Source organism: Schistocerca gregaria, chromosome 1, assembly GCF_023897955.1.
Source record: "Schistocerca gregaria isolate iqSchGreg1 chromosome 1, iqSchGreg1.2, whole genome shotgun sequence".
NCBI lineage: Eukaryota > Metazoa > Arthropoda > Insecta > Orthoptera > Acrididae > Schistocerca > Schistocerca gregaria.
Window position 1 is genome coordinate 1126076222 of NC_064920.1, and position 26558 is coordinate 1126102779.

The 26558-nt window shown below is 43.2% G+C and overlaps 1 protein-coding gene across 1 annotated transcript in view; it reads right to left on the minus strand.

The window, feature by feature from the left end:
• The window catches only part of LOC126292653 (interleukin enhancer-binding factor 3-like), a 92001-nt gene extending 66268 nt beyond the window's left edge, over positions 1–25733 (minus strand). Inside the window, exon 1 of the mRNA XM_049986257.1 lies at positions 25691–25733. Coding sequence (XP_049842214.1) covers positions 25691–25733 — 43 coding nt within the window. The remainder of the gene's footprint in view (positions 1–25690) is intronic.
• Positions 25734–26558: the final 825 nt, after the last annotated feature.

A 26558-nucleotide genomic window follows, 5' to 3' on the forward strand; every position in this document is an offset into this window, starting at 1 on the left:
AGTTTCAATCTCAAATATTTCAGGAAATTGTTAGTAATGAACGTACTGCTTGTGTAGCTTCAGATAATTTTTTAGGCAAAAGTTTACATCTGCATCTAACTCCAAAGCAATGACAATTTTTCACCAGAATGTGGGAGGACTTGGTAATAAAGTAAATGACATTACTGTTCTGTTAGAGGAACCACAAGGAATAAAAGATACTGATGTATTATGTTTTAGTGAACATCATGTGAAAGATATTGAAAGGTTGCAGCTAAGCGGTTACTGTCAGGCAGTGCATTACTCTATAACCATCATGGAAAAAGGTGGAGTGGTAATTTATGTAAAAAAAAAAACACATCTTACAATGCATTAGATTTAAAGAGCTATTGTATAGAGCAACAAATTGAAGTATGTGGCGTTGAGATTACTGTAAATGACATCACGGTTATAGTGTTAGCACTGTATAGATCTCCCTAAGGGAAATTGAATGTATTTCTTAAGCACTTAGATTCTTTATTATCCAAACTGTACTCAAAGTCCAAGAACTTAATAATTACTGGTGACTTTAATGTTGATTTCCTAAATGAGAGCAATAGTAAAGCTGATTTAGTACATTTAATGAAGTCTTATAATCTGATGGCAATTGTAGATTTCCCAACTAGGGTTACTGTTAACAGTAAAAGTCTGATAGATAATATATTTATAGATAAGTCTAAATGCAATGAGATCACTGTACATCCAGTCCTTGGCCTTCCTGATCATGGTGGTCAATTACTTAGGCTCAAATACATCAGTGTGTGACACAGTCCTGAGCATTCCTGGAAATCTTTTAGGATAATAAATGAAGAGGGCCTTATGAAATTCAATGACAGCCTAAAAGAGATAGATTGGAGCCCAGTATTCATTTTTAAATGAATTTATGTCTTTATTTGAGTCCATCTTTCCCCAAAAAAATAGTTAGAAATAGTCATACAGGCAATGCCAAGAAGTCTTGGATCACTACAGGGATAATAACATCATGTAGAACAAAGAGGATGTTGTACAGTTCTCTCAGGATTTGTAATGATCCAATGAAACGACAACACTACAAACTTTACTGTAGCATTCTCAAGAAGGTTATAAATAAATCTAAAAGTATGTGCATAAAATCAGAAATTGAAAGCTCAGAAAATAAAATTAAAACTATTTGGAATGTAATAAAGAGGGAAACCGGCAGGAAAACAGAGAACATGTCTGAGGTAGAGATTATAACAGGGGACAGTATCATAAAGAAACCTGAGTTGGTTGCAGAAATATTTAATAACCACTTTTTGAGAGCAGCAGAGAAGACAGGCTGTAATGGTTCTATGGAAGAATCATTGTCCCTCCTACAGAAAGCTATTAGCAACAGAATCCCACAGTTATCTTTACCTCCAGTTACTGTAAGCGAAGTCATAAGAGTAATCAGATCATTAAAAAATAAAAATTCTGCTGGTGTGGACAATATTTCTAGTACAATACTAAAACACTGTTATAAATTTGTTAGTCCCATCTTATGCAACATATACAATACATCCCTACAAGAAGGGATTGTCCCTGACAGACTAAAATTGGCTGTAGTGATTACTCTCTTTAAAAAAGGTGATAAAAACGATGTAACAAACTATCGCCCAATATCCCTATTAACTACCTTCTCGAAAATTCTTGAGAAACTCATACACGGGAGGATTGTGGATCATCTCAACTTCCACAGTATCTTAAGCAAAAATCAGTTTGGTTTTCGTGCTGGTCTTTGTGCCAAACAGGCAATGTTCTCTTTCAGCAACCAAGTTTTGGAAGCCATTAACAAAAAAATGTCTCCAGTGGGTATTTTTTGTGATCTTACGAAAGCCTTTGACTGTGTAAACCACCAAATTCTTTTGAAAAAGGCAGAATACTATGGTTTAGGAGGTACTGTTGGCTTGTGGCTGCAATCGTATCTGAAGGATCAGAAGCAGACAGTAATGCTAAATGGCTCTTCTGGAAAACCTGCCTCGTCTGAGTGGGGCACAATGACATGTGGAGTGCCTCAAGGCTCCGTTTTGGGCCCATTGCTGTTCCTCATCTTCATCAATGATCTTCCTCTTTGTTCTGAGACAAACAGCAAATTTACCCTGTTCGCTGATGATACCACAATTCTAATTGATGATTTGATAGATCACAATCTTGAACAAACTACAAATACTGTCTTTAATGACATCTTAAATTGGTTCTCCTCAAATGGTCTCTCACTCAATGCAAATAAAACTCATTATATGAGGTTCCATACATCACAAAGTAATCTCAATGAAATTAACATAAACTGTAGAGATCAACCAATACAGAAAGTTGAAGATACAAAATTCCTGGGTGCTTATATAGACAGTAAATGTAATTGGTCAGTTCACATTCTACATCTATGTAAGAAACTTAGCTCGGCAACATTTGCATTACGGGTAATTTCTTCAGTGGCTGAAGTTGACGACATTAAGGTTACCTACTTTGGCTACTTCCACTCATTGATGTCATATGCTATCATGTTCTGGGGGAACCAACCACTTGCAAAAAAAGTTTTCACCATCCAAAAAAAAGCAATCAGAATAATGTGTGGGGTCCATCAAAGACACACTTGCAGGCACTTGTTTCGAAAAATAGGTATCCTAACAACTGCCTCACAGTATATTTTTTCCTTGCTGACCTTTGTGTGCAAAAATTATTCTATCTACCAAGACAACAGTAAATTCCATGGCTATAACACCAGAAACAAAAACAATCTACATGTCGAAATGAAACGTCTCACTCTGGTACAAAAAGGAGTTTACTACTCCAGCATTAAGCTGTTCAATGCTCTCCCACTACATATCAAATGTATTCATACAGAACTGCCAAAATTTAAACAAGTTCTCAAAGATTACCTGACAGAGAGATCTTTTTATACTGTGGATGAATATTTGAAAGAAAGTGTACATCATTACTAAACATAATGTGTCTAGAACTAGTTCAATTGATTTTATTGAGCATTTGAGCATAATCACAGTTTTTGCAACAACAAATTGGCTGTACCTGTATTTACTCATGTAGGCCTAATGTCTGATTTAACCTTGTGCTCTTATTTGTAACCTTTATTTGAAACTTTTTCTGTTAAATAGTTGTTATGTTATTTAGCTGACATTGTATATATTACTGTATTTATAGTATATCTTACTTAGACTATGTACAATTTGGCATTGAATTGCCCTTGTATTTATTGTAAGTTTAAATTGAAACCTGTACAATTTGACACGTTCCATATCCTTGTGATTGACTCACTAACTGGATCTACGGAACATGAAATAAATAAATAAATAAATCACCCCAGTTGGTGTTGCTCAGGCAGTGGAGAACATTGAGGTACTGCAAGAGCTTCCACTTAAGCAGATGAAGGTGAGGTAGCCAAGTCAATTGGGCATTGAAAACCAGTCCTAAGAAGCGATATGTCCCCACTACAGCCAGAAGATTGTCATTAAGATAAAGTTGAGGTTCCGGATGAACGGTACTATGTTGACAAGTGCACGACACATGACTACGCAGCTGAAAACTGGATGTCTTGGGCTGGAGCCCATGACTGCTCCTTGTGAATGGCTCCCTGTAAGCACCGCCCAGCAACACCAGTACTGGAGGAGCAATACGAAATGCAGAAGCCATCCAAATACAGAGAAAGGGAGATCGATGGCTCTACAGCAGCTGCTGCTGCTGCTGCTAGGCCATTGATTGCCACTAAAAAGAGAGATACACTCAATACAGAGCCCTGCAGAACACTATTCTCCTGAATACAGGGGAAACTATGGGAGGCTGCAACTTGGACATGGAAAGGATAGAGTGACAGGAAGTTTTGGATGAAAAACGTCAGCGGGCCCCAGAGACCCTACTCGTACGATGTGGCAAGGATATGATGTCGCCAGGTCATGTCATATGCTTTTTGTAAATCAAAGAAGATGGGAACCAGGTGTTGGCATCTGGGAAAGGCTGGCATACTCGAGGGACACAAGGTTATCAGTGGTAGAGCAACCCTGGCGGAAGCCGCCCTGACATGGAGCCAGTAGGCCACGTATCTCCAGGACCTAACCCAACCACAAACACATCATACATGCCAGCAGCTTACGAAGAATGTTGGTGAGGCTGATGGGCTGATAGCTATCCACTTCAAGCGGATTTTTACCAGGTTTTAGCACCAGAATGATGGTGATCTCCTGCCATTGCAATGGAAAGACACCATCACACCAGAATCAGTTGAAGATGACAATGAGATAGTGTTTGTGGTCAGACGAAAGATGTTTAATCATCTGATTGTAGATCCGATCTGGCCCAGGAAATGGGTCGGAGCAATGTGCAAGGGCACTAAGGAGGTCCCACTCTGTTAATGGGGCATTATAGGGTTCCCTGTGGAGTGTAGTGAACAAGAGGACTTTCCTTTCCATCTGGTGATTGATTGTGCAAAACACCGAGAGGTAGTTCTCCGACCCAGGGTGTCGGTCAATTGTGTTTGCATTGGTAGAGAGCACACCATTGATGTTAATGCTAGGGACACCTGGTGGGGTCTGGTACCCAAAAGGACTTTTTGTCTTTGTCCAGACGTGAGATGGTGACGTATGGCACCCAATGGTCGACACATACCTCTCCCAATACTCATGATTCCTTCATTTTATGAGCATGCGAACATGGGCATGGAGCCACTTAAAGGCTATTTGGTGCTCTAGGGAAGGGTACTGCTCATGTTATTGTAGAGCTCACCGAAGCTCTTTCATTGCCTCAGCGACTTCCAGTGACCACCAAGGGACTGTCTTTCGTCCTGGGCACCATAGATAATGAGGGAACAATGCAGAAATTTTCGTTGTTGTGACCTGTTCGATCACAACATGGATGGCACCAGATGGGGGAGATTCAACGGTGACAGAAGAGGTGAAGGCTACCCAGTCTGCCTTGTTTTTAGCCCATCTGGGTAGGCGTCTATGGGCATGACACTGGGGGAGTGATAGGAAGATGGGGAAGTGGTGACTTCTTCACAAGTCATCATGTTGTCTCCAGTGGATAGATTGAAGAAATCCTGGGCTGCAAATTGATAAATCAATGGCCGATTAACTACTATGAACTACACTTAAATGTGCTGTGTCAGAAGTATTTAAGAGGCATAGGTTGAGTTGGGACAGTAAATTTTCAACTTCTCTGTCATGGCCAGTAAGCATGGTGCTACTCCAAAGGGGTTAAGGCGTTAAAATCTCCTAAAAGTAGGAAAGATTAATGGAGTTGACGAATACGCGCAACCTACATGTTCAGGGGTACCGCACCATCTGGAGAAATATACACGCAGTCAGTTATTTCCTGCATCATCCGTATCCTGAGAGCCACAGGCTTCAAGAAGAGTTTGAAGGATGCAGGTTCACTAAATACCCATTTGAAGACATAAGCACAAACTCCACCTGACAATCTGTAAAGACAGACCCAGAGCGCATTTTGGACAAGCCCTCCACCTCCCCAAACTTGTCCTCCAAATGCTCCACAAAAAACTGAGGCTTTATGGACATGAAAGTTCCCCATCAGTTCTTGTATATACGAGGTACTGGGGCTAATAAGCTTCACTGCCATCCTTGAACTGGCATTCTTCCCATGGTGTGGCCAGGGAGGGGAACGATTTGGGGTCATATTTCTTAGCACTGAAGTTAGACTTTGCCCACTTAGAGACTGCTCGGAGTGGACCACCAGCAAGAGATGACGTACTACACTTCATGGCATGTCATCCACCCTGATGCCACCCGCTCCAACCAGAGGCCCTCCCCATGGGTGCCACCCAGCCTCAGCAAGAGCCACCTGGCAGGATGGCCGTAGCCAGGAGCCCAGATGCACCAGGGAGATGGGTATGTACTCCACAGCACACAAGGGGAGCTAATGGCGCAGGCATCAGCAGAGCGATCCCTATGTTGTCAGGGGGCTACAACCAACAGTGTACATACAAACCCCACCACTATGGGCTTGCTACTGTGCTGGATATGATGTGCAAAGAATTCCATCGTCCTCGTTGGCACAGAAAATGACACTGCATAGTGGGTGGAGGAAAATGCACCTTGGAAGGTGTCCTCGCTCAAGAGATGGAGGATGAGTGGGACTGCAATGCCACAGTGAGAAAGGAGGCCGCTAAAGACTTTCATGCACAATGGACACGATGCACCATGAAAGGTGCCCTTCTCCAATTGACTCACTCTTTGGGAAAATTTTGAAAAATGGAGGTCAAACCCTACAGGGGACCATCACAAAGGCCGATAGGTGTGAGACTCCTTTTAGTCACCTCTTACGACAGGCAGGAATACCTTGGTTCCTGGCCTATTCTAACCCCTAGGCCCACAGGGGGGAGGGGGGAATGGAGGGCGGGGCGTACACATGACCATCAGTTACAGCACCTCTGTCCCGAGTTACTGGATTCGGTGGTTATATGAGTGTGATGTGTGCATGCTTGTATGTATGAATAGTGTTTTTCTCTTTTTCTGTTTTTTTGTTTGTATTGTTTTGGGGGCACAAACAACTAATGTAATAGACACCCATCTCTCTTTCTGATGAATGCTGTGGCCAAAAGTTGTGTGTTGTGTGTCCTAATTGCACCTGTCTACAACTTAGCCCCTTATCTTTATGGTAAGTGGCAATCTCTCTTTTCCTACAGTGTTCACTTATAAATATATGGTATTACCTTCCACACTTTGGATGATCCTGCTTGTATTTACAAGGTGTGTGTGTGTGTGTGTGTGTGTTTTATTTATTGTGCCTATCTACTGGTGCTTTCCCACTTGGTAAGTCTTGGAATCTTTGTTTTTAATATATTTTTCCCATGTGGAAGTTTCTTTCTATTTTATTTACATTATCATTAATTTGAACCCAACAATTACGTTTGAAACATGTAAATCAATATATGGTGACACTCGTTTGCTTGTGACAGCCAGTCATAGGAGAAGAAATGTGATGCCTTGGAAATGTCTGTCATCACATGAGTGACAGTATGATTTATGGTTTCCTCACATCATAACAACATACTAAAATGTATAAAAAAGTTTAAAAGGTCACCTATAAGAAATTCTGAGATTATGGAGAACTAAACCATCTTTCATCATTAATGTGTAAAAGTTGTGTAATACTCAAAATGAACTGATATCAATAAACATAAAATTTTGATGCTAATATCAGAAAAGAGTGATCCCTAGAAGGAGAAAAACAAACCTGATCACAAATAAATATTCAGTGGGTTGGTAAAATGTCAGGAGACAAAGTGAGAATATTGATAACTTAGTGGCCTCATTGAGCATCATGTAAAATATTGCAGCTCACCAATTTGAGTGGTCACTGCTGTATGAATATTAGATAACATTGTTCAACAGTAGTTCGCGTCCAGAAAATTTCAGCCAGCCACACGATTGCAAACTGTCACTTTGTGCCTAGCCATGACTCTGATGAAAACACTGTACAATATGGGTTACAGTGGGCACTTGGTCACTTTGATTAGTGTTGATTGGCAGGATGAATAGTCTCTTTATGGGTATGGATGATGACTATTCCCTCAACCTGTATGGACTGCCCAAAGTGTAAACTCCAGCTAAATTTATGCCTAGAGAAGAAACATTATTGTATAAGCACTTACACAAAGTGCAGAAAGTAGCTGCAGGGTTAAACTGCAATGCAGTCAGAGTGGGGGGAAAGGAACTGTTTTGCAGCTGAAATGTAACAGTCACAAAAACACCATTCTTCATATTAATGTACATGGGTTATGCAAAGATGGAGCAATTTAGCTCATATATTGGCTACTTCACACATATTGTGACTGGTCTTCCTACTGTCATGAAGTATATATCAAGAGGGTGTAACAGTTTGCAGCAGTACCAAAAATTTGCAGAGGTAGCAAAAATTGGGAAAAGGAAATACAGCAAAGAATGTGAAATTGTCAAATTGGGTGTTTGGCAAGATTCAGTGAGTACTTGAAACAATTTAAGAATGGACTGTAGAAGTCTTGATATAAATAAGGGAGTAGACCCTCTTGGAACAATAATTTTAAGAGCCTCCTGGAAGTCTTGACAATACTCTGTTGAACGTTTCCATCACAGTAGGAACTTCATGTATCCATCAGATTGTTCTTTTACACACTGAACAAAGATATTATAATGTGAGATGTCCAATGTGCATTTCCATGATTTGGCAAAATTATTGGTCATTCTGTGTGTTACTTAACTGAGAACATCACACAAAAGAACTGTTATGTAACTTTTTCACTGAAGTTGGTAAACTTCTTTCAACAGGAAAAACTTATGGAAAGGTCCCCTTTGCAGAGGGATACTGGCATGACTGGCAGCTAAGACTCTGTGCCTACAGTTTTTGATATAAAAATCACCTGTAACCAAATACCTTAGCTTTGCCCACTGTTTAAGGTATGTGAAGACATTGCTTTGCTTCATACTGCACAGTTTGTTGGACATTTATCTTCCTATTTTATTCATGGTGCATGCTTAATGTTCTCATTGTGTTTTGAACCCATGGCAACGTAATTCATGCAATGAAACAATTTCCTGTTCTGGAATTGGATGGTAAGGCAAAGAAGAGCAGGTTTCATGTCAATTTAAGTGTTTGCAAAGCCAAAGAGCTGCATTGTGTGGTTTTTATATTTATAGTTAAATACTGTGAAAAACTTCTCTGGAAGTACTGGAGTCCACAATATGCCATTTGGTCCTAGACTCAATGAAACAAAAATTCTGTGATCTCCTCATGGTACAAAAGAAGCAGTGCATTTCTCAGGTGAGGGGAATGACAGAAGGTCCAAATATTTCCCAGAATAATGAGATTCCTTCCACCAAATGCCAAAAGCCTGCTTGGAAGTAGATGAATGGGTAGTAGGCAGTGCACACACTTACCCTCCAAGTTGGAAACCACTTCATGAAACTCCAGGTGGCCCTTACCCAGGAGAAATGTTCATTACAAGGCAAGATGAGCAGGAAATCATATCTACTGAGGAATTCAGCATGGAATACGAAGATAAGAAGGGAAAATTAGAAAATGCAAAGACAAATGGAGAGACAATATTAATCTTTTAGGCTTAAGTGAGGTTTGGTGGGAAGGAGGAGAATTTGAATCCAGAGAATAAAAGATAATTTAAAAAAATAATCATTTGTTTTGTTTTGATTTAATTGGGGTGCAAAACCAACTGTGGTCATACATGCCCACATTAAAACTATAGAACATAAAGACAGAGGAGTTAAACAACTAAATGTCAATCCCAGCTGACATGAAAAAATACAGCTAAAAACTGGGACATGGAGAAAGACCTACAAAAGACATCATACAGAAATGGAGGTCCAAAACTAAGAATTAAATGGCCTTTACCATATTGCTTTGATGGATACAAAGAAAACATGGTCAACAGCCCCTGTGCCATTTGCTAAAATTCTCGATAACTCAAATGACAAACCTAAGAGGGAATGTAAATGGTTAAAATGGACATTCTGTCAGGAAGTTGTGGACAGTTAAAACTTGGGCACAATGTGTACAAAGTAGTGTGGAAGTGCCACTTATCAAATGATGGCTAAAAAGACAGTGCCCAATATACAACCTAGTTAAAATGACCTCTTCCTGGTGGGAGGGCTGAGAGGAGGTCATCCAAGCCGCTGGGGGAGGCTTAATAATCCTGAGCTTGTTCCCATGAAGGGAGGACCAATGGCAATGCCAAAGGGACACCACCTCCCCTGACAGATATCAACACAGATATCATTGGAGGGAATATAGGAACCAGTAGTATGAGGTACGAGGACTGCCGCCTTGGCAGCAGCATCAGCAGGGTGAGCAAGCAACAATATTCCTAGACCCCTAACAGATGGGCAGTGTACAGCACACAGACTTTGAAGGGCGCTGAGAATGAGCAGAAGATGCAATTGGAAAGGTTGTGTCGCTGGATGTACTCCATGACCTGATACAAGGCGAAGAGCTTGTCTGTAAATACTGAGGAGTATGCTGGAAGCCAATGTCAAAAGACATGGTTGCCAATGACAAAGTCACACCCAACCCCACAGTCAGTCCGAGAGCCATCTGTGTATACAAAGGTACTACTGTAAAATTCCATGCAAAGGTCTTGAAACTGGAGGTGATAGAGTGAGGGTGCAACTGAACACCAAGGTTAGGATGGGCTGCTTCATGAAGCCAAGGTGGTGAAGGGTTCACACCTACTGGGAAAGTTGCAGGTAGTGTGAAGTTAAGCTGCCCAAGCAAATGCTGGAAGCAGACTCCAGGAAGTAACAGAAGAGGAACCTGCCCCATAATGGCAATCAAAGGAACCATCGAGGAGGAGGCATAGTATGGGTGGCAGACAAACACCATGCATACCTGCTGAGGGAGAAGTCACGATGGCAGGACAGTGGTAGTTCAGCAGCTTCCGCATACAGACTCTCAATTGAGTTAGTGTAAAAGGCACTAGTGGCCTAACATAAATGAAGCATCCATGCATCCATAGTAGAGTTTTGAATGGACAAAGGAACAGTAGAAATGGAGGAGGGCAGTTTGATCTGCACCCCAGGAAGCACCATCGAGGACACTTCGGACATTGAGTGGCTACATACAGCAGGTTGCCAGGTAAGACCCATGGGGGGGGACCAAGAATGTTTCCTGTCAAGCATGAGCCCCAGGAACCTCTTAGTTTCAATGAACAGAAGAGCAACAGGTAACAGATGTAAAGAAGGTGGGAGAAACCAATTACACCACCAGAAATTCATACAGAAGGTTTTGACAGTGGAAAAACGAAAGAAATTGTCAAAGCTCCACGAGTGAAAACAATCAAGACATTGCTGAAGATGCCATTCAGTGAGACAGGTACATGGAGAACTGCAATAGATGGCGAAGTCATGAACAAAAAGGGATCCAAAGATGCCCAGCAGGAGACAGACCATTATAGGGTTAACGGCAATAGCAAATAGGACAAAATTCAGGACAGAACCCTAAGGTACACCGCTTTCCTGGACAAATGCGTCCAACAAGGCAGAAACCACACACACACACACACACACACACACACACACACACACACACACACACACACACACACACACACACACACCTTGAATAGGCTTTCTCCAATTTGAAACACAACCAGTCTGGGATTTCCACAGAAAATCATTCATGGCATTGGTGGGCAAACTAAAAACATGGTAAACTGCAGAATGGTGAGCTCTTAATTCACATTGTTGGTAAATTGTGAGACTTGAGCAACCATACCAGCTGGTCGTGAATGATACATTCCATCACCTTGCAAACCTAGATAGTGCTTTAGATGGAAGGAAGGATTTTTGTCCTTACTGGGGTTGGGTATGGGTATGACAGTGCCTTCATGTCAGCGTCCAGGAAATGTGCCCTCTGCCCAGGTGCGATTGTATGTATTAAGTAAAGTGCTTGCCTGCAAGAGAAAGGTGCTGTAGTATCTGAAGGTGGACAGTGTGGCTGTGGGGCTAAGGATCAGGACAAACTGAGAACTCTATCTAGTTCCCTCACAGTAAAGGCAGCATTGTAGTACTTATGACTGAGAAGAGAGGAGTATTGCCTGAGTCTCCTCCAATTGTTTCTGATGGAGGAAGGCAGGCCCATAGTGGAAAGAACTCAATTTCTGCAAAATGTTGGCCCAAGGTGTTGGAGATAGCAATAAGGTCCACGATAACATGACCTGCTACTGTCAGCCTGGAAATTTGCAAATTGATCTTGGTCCCAGAGAGCAATTGGGAGTTTTCCACATGACAGAGGAAGGGGTGGAACTGTTGAAAGAACTAGTGAATGAAATCCAGCTAGCTTTTTTTGCTATCCTGAAGAATGTGATGACACTTTGCTCACGTCTGTTTATAATGAATGCAGTTCACCACCATAGGATGAGCACATCTCCCTGCGTGAATTGCGTTGCTTCACGCCTCAGTCCACAAAGGGATGGGGATGCATCCTGGTAAAGATGCAAGGAATGGAATGTTCTGCAGAAGTAAGAATAATTTTTGTGAGATATTCCACCTGCCCAGCACAACTGGAGAAATGCTGTTCTTCAAAGGTTGCCAGGCAGGAGTAAAGCCCCCAAGAAGCCTTAGTAAGCTGCCATTTGGGTGTGCAGGCAAGTCGGGTAGGAGCCAGCAAATGGATAGCACATGGGAAATGGTCGCTAGAGTAGGTGTCAAAGAACAGACCACTCAAGATGATGGGCAAGCTGAGCAGTGCACAAGGAGAGGTCCAAATGGGAATAGGTGTGCAAGGAGTTGGAAAGCCAAGTGGGTGCTCCAGTGTTAAGGCAGAAGAGGTTGAGCTGATTAAGGAGATCAGCCAAGAGGGCACCTCTCTGAGGCCATCCTGGGTATTCTGCTCGGTAAAAAGGTTGGAGACAGTAAAGGGTGCATAGAGAATCTGAGCAGACAAATTAAGACCGGGAGAATGTCTAATCTGCTCCAGTCCTCACAAGATTGCATATAATTCTGCATCAAAGACTGTAAATTCTGGAGGCAGCCTGACCTTGAGGCCACAATGCGAGGAAACAACAGAGTCCCTCTGCTTAAACCCATCCCTAAAAACAGCTACATGGTCTGGTACTCAGATAAAATGTCAGAGAATATCACATTAAAAATGGAAGCAGGAGTGCTATATCTCCAGTACCATATCAAATCTAAAATCACTGTGTGCCCCCAGTACCAAGGGAAGAAGACTTAAAACCTTTGATTTGGTGTCATACTGGCTCCACACTGAGTGACTCCATCATACACTGAATGCAGATCCCAAATGGCTTTGCGACTCATGGATGGTTGGAAAAAAGGCATTCCAGGGGTGGACGAGCAACAGTATGGTGGGTGGGTGAAGTTAGAGCTCCAAGGAACTTACATGCCTGACACCTCAATGAGCTGGCGCCAGGTGGTGCTTGTTGGTTCCCCCACCTCAGCACAGATACTAGGTATGGAAATGGTTGGAAAAAGCACCTGTGGCCAGCCAAATCCCCTCATGATGGACAGCGACAATGATCCACTGACCCATTAACGTGCAACCATAGTCATGCAATGAAGACACAAAAGCCCAATAAAACTGAAGGAGATGCACCCCCGCCCAACCCAAGATACACAAAACAACAACACCAACAAACACACACCAACACCAACAAACACACACCAACACCAACAAACACACACCAACACCAACAAACACACACCAACACCAACACACACACACCAACACCAACACACACACACCAACACCAACACACACACACCAACACCAACACACACACACCAACACACACACCCCAACACCAACACACACACACCCCAACACCAACACACACACACCCCAACAACACACACACACCCCAACAACACACACACACCCCAACAACACACACACACCCCAACAACACACACACCCCAACAACACACACACACAACAACACACACACACACACAACAACAACACACACACACACAACAACAACACACACACACACACACACACACACAACAACACACACACACACACACACACACACACACACACACAACAACACACACACACACACACAACAACACACACACACACAACAACACACACACACACAACAACACACACACACACAACAACACACACACACACAACAACACACACACACACACACACACACACACACACACACACACACACACAACACACACACACAACACACACACACAACACACAACACACAACACACAACACACAACACACAACACACAACACACAACACACAACACACAACAACAACAACAACAACAACACACACACACACACACACACAACAACACACACACACACACACATAACACACACATAACACAAAACTATGGAGGAAGAACAGAAAACATGAAAATCATCTACAAATAAACAGTACTGTACAGGACTCTTTACCGTAGATGTGATACTGTTGATGGCTATAGCAAAGAGGGTAACACTTAAAACACTGCCCTGAGGAACACCATTCTCCTGCTCAAATTGATCGGACAGCATGCTACCATTTGGATCCTGAAAAACTGCTGAGGTAGGAAAGACCATATGAAGATGGGGAGGTGGCCACAAAAGCCCCATTGATGCAGTTGTGTGAGAGTACAGTGTCTAAGTAGTATTGTATGTCTTACTTATATCTAAGAATATCCCCAATACAGTGATGCTTATGGAGGAAAGCCTGCTGAATAGCCGCCTCTGGGGGGTCAGTTTATCAACAGCGAACCGAAATCTTTGGAATCCACACTGAGATCAGCTAAGGAGTTGCCTGGCCTCTAACAACCAGACCAGATGATGATTAATCATTTGCTCCAGGGTCTTTCCTACTCAGATCGTTAAGGCGATACTCCAATACTGGAACATGAGCAGTCCTTTCATGGTTTGAAGAGAGGGCTCAGAAAATCAGAATTGCCTCCTCCATGAGTTGGGGAAGTTGCCTGTCTGCCATATTAGTTTAAGACATTGAAGGGGGATTTCCTTTGATGCCATTGGCAAATGTCTAATCATGCAACACTGGATTTGGTCATGACCGGGTGCAGTATCACTGATCTCAGTCAGTGCTGATTTCAGCTTCCACATGGAGAAAGAGGAGTTGTAGGCCTCAGAACTGTTGGACCTGAACTCCAACTTTTCCCTTTCTATGATAGTGACAAAATGCCAGATCCTGGCTTGCATTGACAGTAGTTTGTGCAAAATGTTCAGCCAGCGTCTGAGCTATGTCTCTGGGTGATGCTTGGAGGCACTCCTGTTTCAGCATTGCTGCTATCGGTAAACGGTGGCAGTGTTTACCAGAAATTCTGCAGGTAGCTTCCCATACTTTTATATAAGAAATATAACAATTGATGGATTCCATGAACACTTGCCACGACCTTTTCTTTCTCTTGCTAATGATGCATCAAGCCTTGGCCCTTGCAACTTAAAATGCCCTAAGGTTGTCTGATGTCTGTCACCATTTAAAATGTCAAGGAGCTGCACGCATTTCCCGGATCACGGAACAGCACTCGTCTGTCCACCAAGGTGTGGGTTACCTCATAAGATGACCTGAGGACTGTGGGATGGAGAGATCAGTGGCATGTGGATCATCACTCATGTGATGTGGTCCACCCATCCTTGGAAACTGTCACAGTGTTCAAACACAGTCAGCTGGCTGAAACACGTCCAGTTAGCCGGGCTCACCATCCGCTTTGGGGGCATAACTTCAGGTGGTGGGCCATTTAGTAGGTGAAGGCAGATTGGGAAGTGGTCACCTGGAATGAAGGGTGTCAATGACCTCTTACTAAACAGAGTTGGTGAGGGCAGGAGAATAGAAAGAGAGGTTGATGGCTAGAATGAGCCAGTAGCAGCAGAGAAATGTGTGAGTACCTGTGTTGAGGATGCACAGCTATTGATATGTCTTGAGGCCCTCCAAAACCCAACCCCAAGTGCAAGTATTGGTCGAGCCCCACAGAACATGATGGGCATTGAAGTCTTCCAGGAGGGATAGTCACAGGAGTTGTGCAATAAGATTCATGAGAGTTTAAGAGTCTAGGGAATGTTGTGGAGGTAAATACAACAAGCTAACAGTGATCCTTCGACACACATGAATTTGAACTGCAACTGCTTGCAGGTCAGTAGCCAAGGGGAGAACAGAGGAGTGGTATGCAAGAGTGACAATCACTGCGGCACTTCCCTTGGCCTCTTCTCCCAATAGGTCACCCTTGCGATATAGTGTATAACCTTGTAGCACAGGGACGTCTGTATCTTTAAGATGCATTTCTTGTAAACAAAAGCAGAAGGGACGTGCCTGTGCTAGTATTTTCAGTTCCTCCACACGAGTCCTGAACTAATTCATGTACCAATGTAGTATGGAAGCCATGTCATTTGATGCGGTTTTAATTTACCCCTATCTTTGTACCGGGGAGGTGAAGCACTTTAAGAGTGAGTGGGAGTGGAGGGAGTGCCTGGATCCAAGGCCTCTAACTTCATGATATCCTCCTCAAAAGTCAGAAGGGAAACAATGACCTCTTACAGTGCTTGGGACACCTTTTGACCCGAATGTCATGAGCCTTTCCCTGCATCCTGTCCCTTCGAGGCCAAGGGGGAACAGGGGCATTGAGAGGCACTCTGCTTTTGTTGTACCTTATGGATGCTCACTGCGGAACTGTTGTTGGTCTTCCATGGTGCAGCTGACTGGATTGCTTTGTCCTTACTCTTTATTTCTTGACTTTTACATACGCATGTACAGGTGCTTGTGGTGGACACAGGAAAACTAGCCATTATCTGTGTCGAAGTGTCTGCCTTGGGAATAGGTTTCTGCACAATGGAAGTCATGGGGTGGCAAAGACAGGAGGTTTTGTCACCTCATATTCTGTTTTGGTTGTAGCATAGGGCATCTGCCTGGTCACTTATCTCCTGTATATTGCATTCTTCAGCGAAAACAGGGCAGTCACAGCTCCAGACTCAGTGGTTCCCAGAGCAGTTGATGCAGATCACTAGAGACAGGCAGTCAGTCCCAGAGTCATGAGTGGCTTTTCTGCATTTCCCACAGGTCACTTCACTGGCATAACTCATTTTTGTAAGGCCAAAACGTTGCCATTTATAGCACCACACAAATTTTGGAATGTAAGGCCGAACATAAAGTCTGAGGAGCCCTGCCATAAGATGTTAAGACAGTGTCAGAATTGAATGTGCAAATGAAAGTCCCAGTCTTTTCAGCTGCTCCATTATTCCTGCACATTCGTTGCTCCACATTGACTGTTCCCTAGGATGCCCATTCTTGCTTCAGTTCTGCTATGTACATGTCCATGATATATCAGCATGTGACAACAACCTTACTGGTGTTGAGAGGTGTGCATCTCAACAATGATATCATAGTCACCCAGTTTCTGAAATTTCTTAAGAAGGTCTGCCTGCTTTGACTTGTTTGTTTTGACCAACAATGAGCCATTATGCAATTGTTTTATAGATTTTAATGTTCCAGCAAGACCTTCCAAAACTTTATCGATATAAAAGGGGGACACTTTTTCAAATGTCCATCACCAGAAAAACATTATTATTCATGACTCCATGAGCCCTGTTACTGCAGTCAAAGTATTCTTATTATCATGAGGACTAGCCTCTATCATTCTTTTGGATGAATTGGTGTGAATATTCCCAGGTGATATACCCTTCCCTCTGGGAGGAGAGGGTGGTTTCGAGCATTCCATCTTGATCCCACGGGCAGCTAGGGAAATAAGGGTCCACTCAGACAAAGCCCCATGTGCCTCAGTAAGCCTTATAGTAATGAGGTGAACTGTTTCACCTCAACAGCCATGCACCCCATCAGCATGCAGCACACCTTGAGATTGAGGTTTTTCTTCTTTTTTTAGGTTTATTCTGTCCTTGCGATTCAGGTCATCAAGCCAAGATCCCCATTCCCTGAGATACACAACATTCCACTGCCACGTCTCACAGTAGTCGCCGAAGTAGTGGTGGGTGACTAGTGGCACTTACCAGCCCCCAGCTCAGGAACCCCGGGGTCACCAAGCCCATACCCAGCAAATCAATGCTGACCCCTTGCGGTCTTGAAGGATCTGAACTGGAACACTCTTTAAGACAAACTATCCCAAGAAAGTGTGTTAAAGTTTCCAGAACTCTAGGAATATAATAGAATCCCCTATATGTCCATCACATAGGGATCGTCAGGATAAGATTAGAATAGTTAGTGCAAGCACAGAGGCATTCAATCAGTCTTTGTTCCTGCACTCCACTTTGAATTCAAAAGGAAGAAACCCTAATAACTGATACAATTGGACATACCCTCTGCCTTGCACCTCATGGTGTTTTGTAGAGTAAAGATATAGATACTAGAAATCCGTAAGTATGTTAGAATAAATCTGGAAGCCATACACGAAAATTTTACTATCAATGAGCATGATACAACACAAAAGAAAGAACTTCATGTCCATCAGCCTACAAAACTTCCACAACAAACAGTGATATGCAAATTTACTGTAGCCTTCCACACAAAGTAAAAACCATTTCACACTTCTGTAAAGCCCCAATGGCATTCTTATTAGATCATTGCTTCTATTCAGTAGCAAAATTTGTCGAGCATCTGATATACAGAAGACTTTAAACAAGGCAGCGCAGCTACTGCAAGCAATGCCAGCTTATTTGTGGATAAAGCTGAATTTTATGTATCTACTGAAGTAATGCCATATTTTTACTGTTGTGTGTTCCACAGTCTGGAAAGATTTTTTTGGATGAATAAATAAATAAAATCTCAAGGTACCATTTGTCAAATTTCACTTTTTTCGTGATGGAGTTGTCTTTAGGTGAAGGTACAAAATACTAATTGCAATGCCAAATGCTTTTATTATTATTTGTACTTAATACTAGGACTACAGAGTTACATTGCACAAACTGAAGACTGCCTTCTTTCCCACTGCAAAGTTATGATTTTTAAAAAATTACAAATTTAAAGCACAGCATGGAAAAGTGTTTTGCAACTTTTTCATAAACTAAACGATGTATCCTACTATTTTTACATTGTATCAAGTATAAATAATGGTGTGTGACGAGGGCCTCCCGTCGGGTACACCACTTGCCTGGTGCAAGTTTTTCGATTTGATGCCACTTCGGCGAATGGCGTGTCGATGGGAATGAAATGAAGATGATTAGGACAACACAACACCCAGTCCGTGAGTGGAGAAAATCTCCGACCCAGCTGGGAATTGAACCCAGGCCCTCAGGATTGACAGTCTGTCGCGCTGACCTCTCAGCTACCGGGGACGGTGATGGCCTACATGATAGATGCAGAAAAAAATTGAGGCCTTTGGGTAAACTCAATAATTACAATGAGCAGTACACTCCGAAAACAGGGAACTGGCACCTGACTGATAACACCCTACAAACCTAAATTTATCAAAAACAGAGTTAGGAAAGTGCTATTTGGCATTTTTACTGTTAAGACATGTAAGTGTCCGTGCACCAAGTATGACTAAATGCGGAGATGATCACCTTATCACCCCCTGTGAGATTGTATGGAATGACCTGAAGGGGTAAAGAAAGAAGGACAAAGTAATAAGATTTTCAAATGAGAATTGAAGAAAGCACTTCAGGAGGTCTTTGTGGAGAAGAAAGCTTTGGGCTGTAACAGAGTGCCATCTGAGAAAGTCTTAGGCTAAAATTCAGTGGCCAGACTGAGGTAGTAAACAGAATGTATGAACGGGAATTTGGCTTTAAAAATCTACTTAAGACCATTTTAGTTCCTTTGCTTTGAAAGTGCAACACAAAAGAAGAACTATAGGACAGTCATGCTATTAAGCCTGTAAAGAGAGTCATACTAAGGTAACAAATGAAAATCTAGGAAAATGCTGGGAAAGACCCATTCCTATTCATGATGGATAAGAAAACCAGTGATGCTATAGGGTGTCTGAAGTCAATAGGCAAAAGAATGATGGAAATGAACAAGGTAGTGTGCATTTTTTTATTAGCCTGTAGAAGGCATTTGATAGAGTCATATGGATTATTTTAAAAGGCGGCATAGACTGAAAAGATAGATTAATGAAGAGGATGGACATTAAGCAAAAAGAGACAATAGGGAATAAGGGGACAGAAGAGAGGAGTGTTGGAAACAGTGTAAGGCAAGGATGCTCATAGTCATTGAAACTGTTCAACAGTGAGAATTACCAAATGAGGCAGTGCAGCTGTTAGGTCACTAACATCTTATTTAAGAGGATAGGGCTACTCTGTCCAGCCATCTTGATTTGGGTTTTCCCGTATCACTAAGGCAAATGTTGGGATGGTTCCTTAAGGCCACAGCCGACTACCTGTTGAAACCTGTGCTATACAGCCTGCAATTTATATTTCACTGGCTGTACAGATGAATCCGAAATGTTCATTTCCTTATTCGCGTGTTCCTCTGAGCTCTAAACAGTTCGACACACCGAGTCTAAGCACAAAATGCTTTGTTGTGACAAATAGTACTCCCTAGAGAGTATTTTCCTCGATTTTGTTTCAGTTACTTTAGAAGGACACTTTACAGCCTTTGTAACATGAAAGCATTCTTTTGCGTTGCACATTTTAGGCAAAGGAACTAAAATGATCTTAAAGAGATTTCGAGGCCAACTTCTGTTTACTGAATTTGAACCTAAGAGTGTGTGTCAGATAGTACTATATCACAGCTGAATGGTTCCTTTTTCATGAACTCCTGAAGTGATTTCTTCAAATCTCGTTTGAAAATCTTAGGACTTTAGTCTTCTTCATTCTACACCCCCTCAGGTCATTCCACATAGTCTCGCAGGAGGTGATAAGGTGATCATCACTGCATTTAGTCATATTTTGTGCACGGATACCTAAATGCCTTAACAGTAAAAATGCCAAATAGCACTTTCCTAACTTAATGTTTTCGATAAATTTAGGTTTGAAGGCTTAACGGTGTGTACCCAGTCATTGGTCAAGCACCAGTCCTATACCTATTTTCAGAGACCTACTACTCAGTGACAAGGTAACCTACTGACAATTTTTTCATGCATCCAGCATGTAGGTCAGTAACTAGAGTTACCAAATTGGGCTAAACGCGGATTGAGGGGATTTTTCAGGTCAACCCGAGTTAGATTTACTAACTAAAGTTGTATTGTTAGATTTAGTAACTCAAGTTGTATTCACACGGTGCGCGGCGGCCATCGCTATCGATGAAGGTTATGAGCGAGCTCGAAATTTACCGCCGTGACGCCGACCGAACCCGAATTGAATCAGGTCGATTCTATGTCTACAGAACGAGAACGACACTACACTAAACTCCTTGATCTAAAGTGTAGCCATAATTTCGTTTAATGAATATTCGTGATTCGTTTGGTAAGTGCATTTCATAAGGGTGTCTACATACAAACAGCATCGTGGCAATTCTGAAAAATAGTACACTGGGTACAAAATGACTGATGGAAACTAAGAGCACAGCAGCTAATCATGCACGTAACGAGACATTTGGCTACATTAAAATAACTTCCGATTACCATCTAAATCTTGCAGCAGATTCAAAGTGTCTCAAGAGTACTTCAAATTTCGGCCTATTAACGCTCGTAATGAGGCATTTGCCTATCTTAAGGTCATCACATCGCCGACAAACTATTACAGCCAATTCTGGGTCTATCACTACCTTCAAAACTTCATGTCAAAAGACTAAATTGCGACCTGCAGCACAGTAGCTTGTTAGAGAAAATTGCAGTAAGAGGAACATATTTCTTTCACGTAAGATATTGATATTTGAACATCTGTATAAAAAGTGTTATCACCTATTTGATATACGAACACTGCAATCAAACCACTTCGCAAACGAGCGTAATGAACGCTAGTACTATTTTCCTAGAACTTAGTTTGATTGCGTAATTTTAATAGAAGGTACAGCCCGAATAGACAAACGTGGTAGACGACATCGCCCGTTTAGCTTCCCTTGCCAAATCTCTTTGAACAATCTACGGATCGAGTATTTATGATTCGGGCTATCTTGGGTTGAGATTATTGCTAACTCGAGTTGAACGTGTTGCACGACGGTGGGCGCTTAGTTCAACGCTATTTTCTTTTTTAGTTAGGCGCTCACTGCCTTGACGAGGATACAGTAAACCCGAAGCCGCATGAGTCTGCTTCATTTCGCTATCGATGATTTATAATCTATACACGAAGTTGCGGATGGTCCACAAGTCAAGTCTACTTTCAAAATTTCGAACAAATAGAACCAATATTGCGGCGTTCAGTCATAATAGTAAACATTCATATAGCCCGATAGCCTTCTAAATCTACACAGCAAGTCTCGGGTTTTTCACGAGTCTAGCATAAAAATTTCGAGCCGAATGACCAAAAATTGCGCCCTAAGTAGTATCCCTCACGCTTGTGAGTATGTAATCACGGATTGGGGAACCAAGAAGCTCAGGTTGATTTACTGAACTGAATGTTAATCTGCGCTGATGCGAAAGAGAACGGCATTGAAAGTTCTCAGTGTTTTCGTCCCATCTCTGTTTAACTCTTAACTCTATTTACACGTACTCTAAACTCTGCGTAAACGTTAGTTGGTCCATAGCTAATGCTCCCCCTCCGCCGCTCTCGCACAGGGCAACGGCAGTTTTTCCAAGGACAGCGTTGTTGGTGTATACCACAATCCCATTGCGTTTCTTTTCAGTCGCTCCGTGTGAGGATGGCCTTAATTCTCTTCTGTGTTTAGTGCTATGGAATCCCAACATACTAGACTTTTAGCGGGCGGAAAACATGCCAATCTTTCAATCTTTTACACTCAACGCTAAAATGCAGGAACTTAGAGCAAATAGAAGGAAACACATCAAGTGGCTATAATCTTAGCAAGGCTTGGGAACCAGCGATTGGGTTAATCAAGAGTAAATCGAGCAAACGCATAGTTGTGACGACCACGGCGGACAGAGCCATCACACCGACGTCATCTCAGACGCCGTCGCAATCTGTTCCACCGCGAGACCGTGGCGCGGGGCGCGGACGGCGGAGGGAGCGCGCCGCGGGCGGAGGGTATTTAAATCGGCCGCCGCAGCGACCGAACCCAATTCCCCCTGAGCAGCCATAGCGTACGGATCTCCGTGCCGGCACGTTCACAGGAGCTCAGTCCGTCAGTTCACCTGATGATGGCGACATGTTTGATCGCCGAAATATTGTGCCCGTTGGACACTCTAGACCGGCAGTACACCCGTGGATATTTTGATTATCAAATACGCCGGGAGAAACTCAAGAATCACATCATACACCTTTACGGGGAGGAGATGTATCGCAGCATGAAGAAATTTGAAAAGTTGCGCCACCGTAGATGTCGTTTGCTAAGTACTCTTGCCTTTCTAAAGAGATGTCGTTCCGAGAATGTTGTTCCAAATTTTGCTAAGGTTATGCATCACATCGATTCTGCAGCAGCTAAGAGAATCAAGAAACGAGCCAGCCTCGCATTGGTACGTGAGAGAGTGCAATTCACCCGCCGGAGCCTTGAGTTTATCTCACAGGAATTACTCAAGTTACATTTGCTACTGGCTTCTAAGTTCACTTCTTTTTCTTGGGATTGGATTGATGGTGTCACCTGGGTGTCAGCTGATTCCGCTCATAAGAAGGCTACGGGACGTCAAACAGCTAAGTTCTCACGTCTCCTTGACAAACCATCTCTCCAGGTTCCGTGCAAGACTGTCATCAATTTGAGTGGCATGGTGTTGAGTGATGATGCGGTCTCGGTTTTGCAGAAAGGTCTCAACTTCGCTCCCACCCCCAAGTTCACTCCGGTCGCAGAAATTGTTAGTGCTGTTGAACAGGTTGCAGCTCGACTTCCGCCAGAATCAGCCGAGGAAATATGTCGTGAAACTTGTCGTGCGTTGACGAAATCCAAGCCGATGAAGTCAAATATCAGCAGTAAAGAGACGGCGGCCATTCGTGATCTGAGGGAACGCTCTGATATTGTTGTCTTACCGGCTGACAAAGGCAATGCTACAGTTGTTGTCTCCTGTAAGGACTACACTGATAAGATGCAGAGCCTGCTAAATGACGATTCCTACCGGAAGATCAGCGTTGACCCTACAAAGAAGGTGGAGAACAAGACGAGGGTTCTTCTCAAGGACGCAGATTTACCGGAGGGTGACGCTAAGAAATTGTTACCCCAAGGTCCGGTACCGCCTAGACTATATGGACTCCCGAAGGTTCACAAAGAGGGGGTACCATTACGCCCCATTGTCAGCAACATCAGGGCACCTACATATTTGTTGGCCAAATACCTGACGGGAATATTAAGTCCTTATGTGGGTAAATGCCCTCATCACATCCGTAATTCCGTGGATTTTGTTAAACGCCTTGATAGCTTCAGGTTGGATGAGTCAGATATCATGGTGAGTTTTGACGTCGTTTCCTTGTTTACGAGGGTACCCCTGCGAGAGTCGCTAGAGTTGATTGGTCAGAGGTTTGACGAGAATACCACTGAACTTTTTAGGCATGTCTTGACTTCCACGTATTTTCTTTTTAATGGAGAATACTACGAACAAACGGAGGGAGTCGCCATGGGTAGCCCACTCTCACCGGTGGTGGCGAATTTGTACATGGAGAACTTCGAGGAGGAAGCCCTGTCGTCATCCGAATGGAAACCTACTTGCTTTTTCCGTTACGTGGACGACACGTTCGTCATCTGGCCACATGGTATGGATAAACTCCTTGACTTCCTTACACATCTAAACTCCATACACCCCAACATCAAACTCACTATGGAGACTGAAAAGGAGGGTAAATTACCTTTCCTTGACGTCTTGGTCAGGAGAAGGGCTGACGGCACCGTAGGTCATGGGGTGTATCGAAAGACAACACACACTGATCTGTATTTGCACGCAGACAGCTGCCACCACCCTTCACAGAGGAATGGGGTACTTAAAACTCTAGTACATAGGGCGCGCACTATCTCTGACACAGAGAGTCTACCGCAGGAATTGGAACATCTGAGAACTGTGTTTCGAAAAAATGGGTACTCAGAGTGGCAGATCCAACGTGCTCTCCGCCCAACCACTGCAGCACAACCTGTTGATATGGATGAAGTCACGAGGGAGGAGGTAGGCACTGCATTTATTCCATACACAGGCGCACTCTCGGGGAAAATCGCCCGCATTCTGAAGAAACACCGTGTCAGAACTGTGTTTTGTCCTCCGAATAAAACTCGTGCACTGGTGGGGAGCGCCAAAGATGACCTCGGTTTGAGGAAGGCTGGCGTGTACCAGATTCCGTGTCAATGTGGCAAGTCGTATATTGGTCAGACGATGCGTACTGTCGAGGATCGATGCCGTGAACACCAGAGGCACACTCGACTAATGTATCCGAGCAAGTCGGCGGTCGCTGAACATTGTTTGTCGGAAAATCACGCTATGGAGTATGACCGAACGAGGATTCTGGTACAGACGTCGAGATACTGGGACAGCGTTGTTAGAGAGGCCATCGAAATTCGCACCAATGACGACCTCATAAACCGTGATTGTGGCTATAATCTTAGCAAGGCTTGGGAACCAGCGATTGGGTTAATCAAGAGTAAATCGAGCAAACGCATAGTTGTGACGACCACGGCGGACAGAGCCATCACACCGACGTCATCTCAGACGCCGTCGCAATCTGTTCCACCGCGAGACCGTGGCGCGGGGCGCGGACGGCGGAGGGAGCGCGCCGCGGGCGGAGGGTATTTAAATCGGCCGCCGCCGCGACCGAACCCAGTTCCCCCTGAGCAGCCATAGCGTACGGATCTCCGTGCCGGCACGTTCACAGGAGCTCAGTCCGTCAGTTCACCTGATGATGGCGACATGTTTGATCGCCGAAATATTGTGCCTGTTGGACACTCTAGACCGGCAGTACACCCGTGGATATTTTGATTATCAAATACGCCGGGAGAAACTCAAGAATCACAACATCAAGTCACTTTACTTCCAGCTACGAGCCGAGTCTTTAAGTGCCATTAAAAATCAGCACAAGGACAATTAGTAAATCAAACATTTTTCCTAAAAACTACATTTCTGAACAAGTCTCGCAGTTGTTAAATACATGTTCGTGCTCACAAAATCAAAATAGCTGCCAAAGGTCCATCCAAAGCGTATAATATAATCTTATCTGTGATGGCAGGAAGAAATCACACTCCCTCTGATAAATAACGTACGTCTGTTAAGTGTGAAACAGTTTGCATACGTAGTTTAACACTTACCCATTCCCTGACCTGTCAGCCGCCGTTTTGTATCGTACGACATGGCGATCGTACTTTGCAGTTGGTCTGCGTTTGCTGTTATCAAAAACGAATATGCCACACCTACTACGAAAGAAGATGTGGAGAAGAACAGAAATAAACCGAAGTGTAGCAATATCCTCAGCACGCCGTCTGACCCCAAACCAAGCGACCAATGAAAAGTTAGGACTGGAGGCCAATCGAAAATCGCTATGTTTCACACGCGTGCGTCTTTGAATTTGTAAACTGCGTTCCACGTGCATTGTATTCAACTTTGTGTTTACCTGTTTCAAGCTCGCAGCAAATTGAGTTTAAAGGCCCCTATACAACAGCGGACCAATCGACCGACAAATTTTATGTTTGTAGGAGCTGTGGCCACCCGACCGACCAATGTTTCTTGTTGGGATGTTGGTCGGCTACGACCATTCAACAACCGACACTCCCCTTACCAGTCCGCCCAATAAACTGTGCCGCCGTACAGAAGTTCGTCTTTCGTCAATACCCGCTTGATTAAACGCTGTTTTAATTGACTTGACAGAGTGTGTGGTGAAAGAAACTTTAATGTCAGAGTTTCTGGAGACATTTAGTAACGGCAGATGTTTGTGGGACAAGTCGTACGAGAATTATAACAATAAAGATGCAAGAAACGATGCACTTGTTTCAATTTTTAAACAATCCATAATGGTTTCATGCGTCACACAGAGAGAAAAAGAGATGTAGGTTGTATTTTATCAGTAAAAGACAGAAAAAATATAGACTGTATTTTAAGAATAAAAGTCCGTCAACCTTCCGTATTTCGGTTTTATTTCCGATACCGAAATACAAACAGATTGTTCTTACACTGCGTACA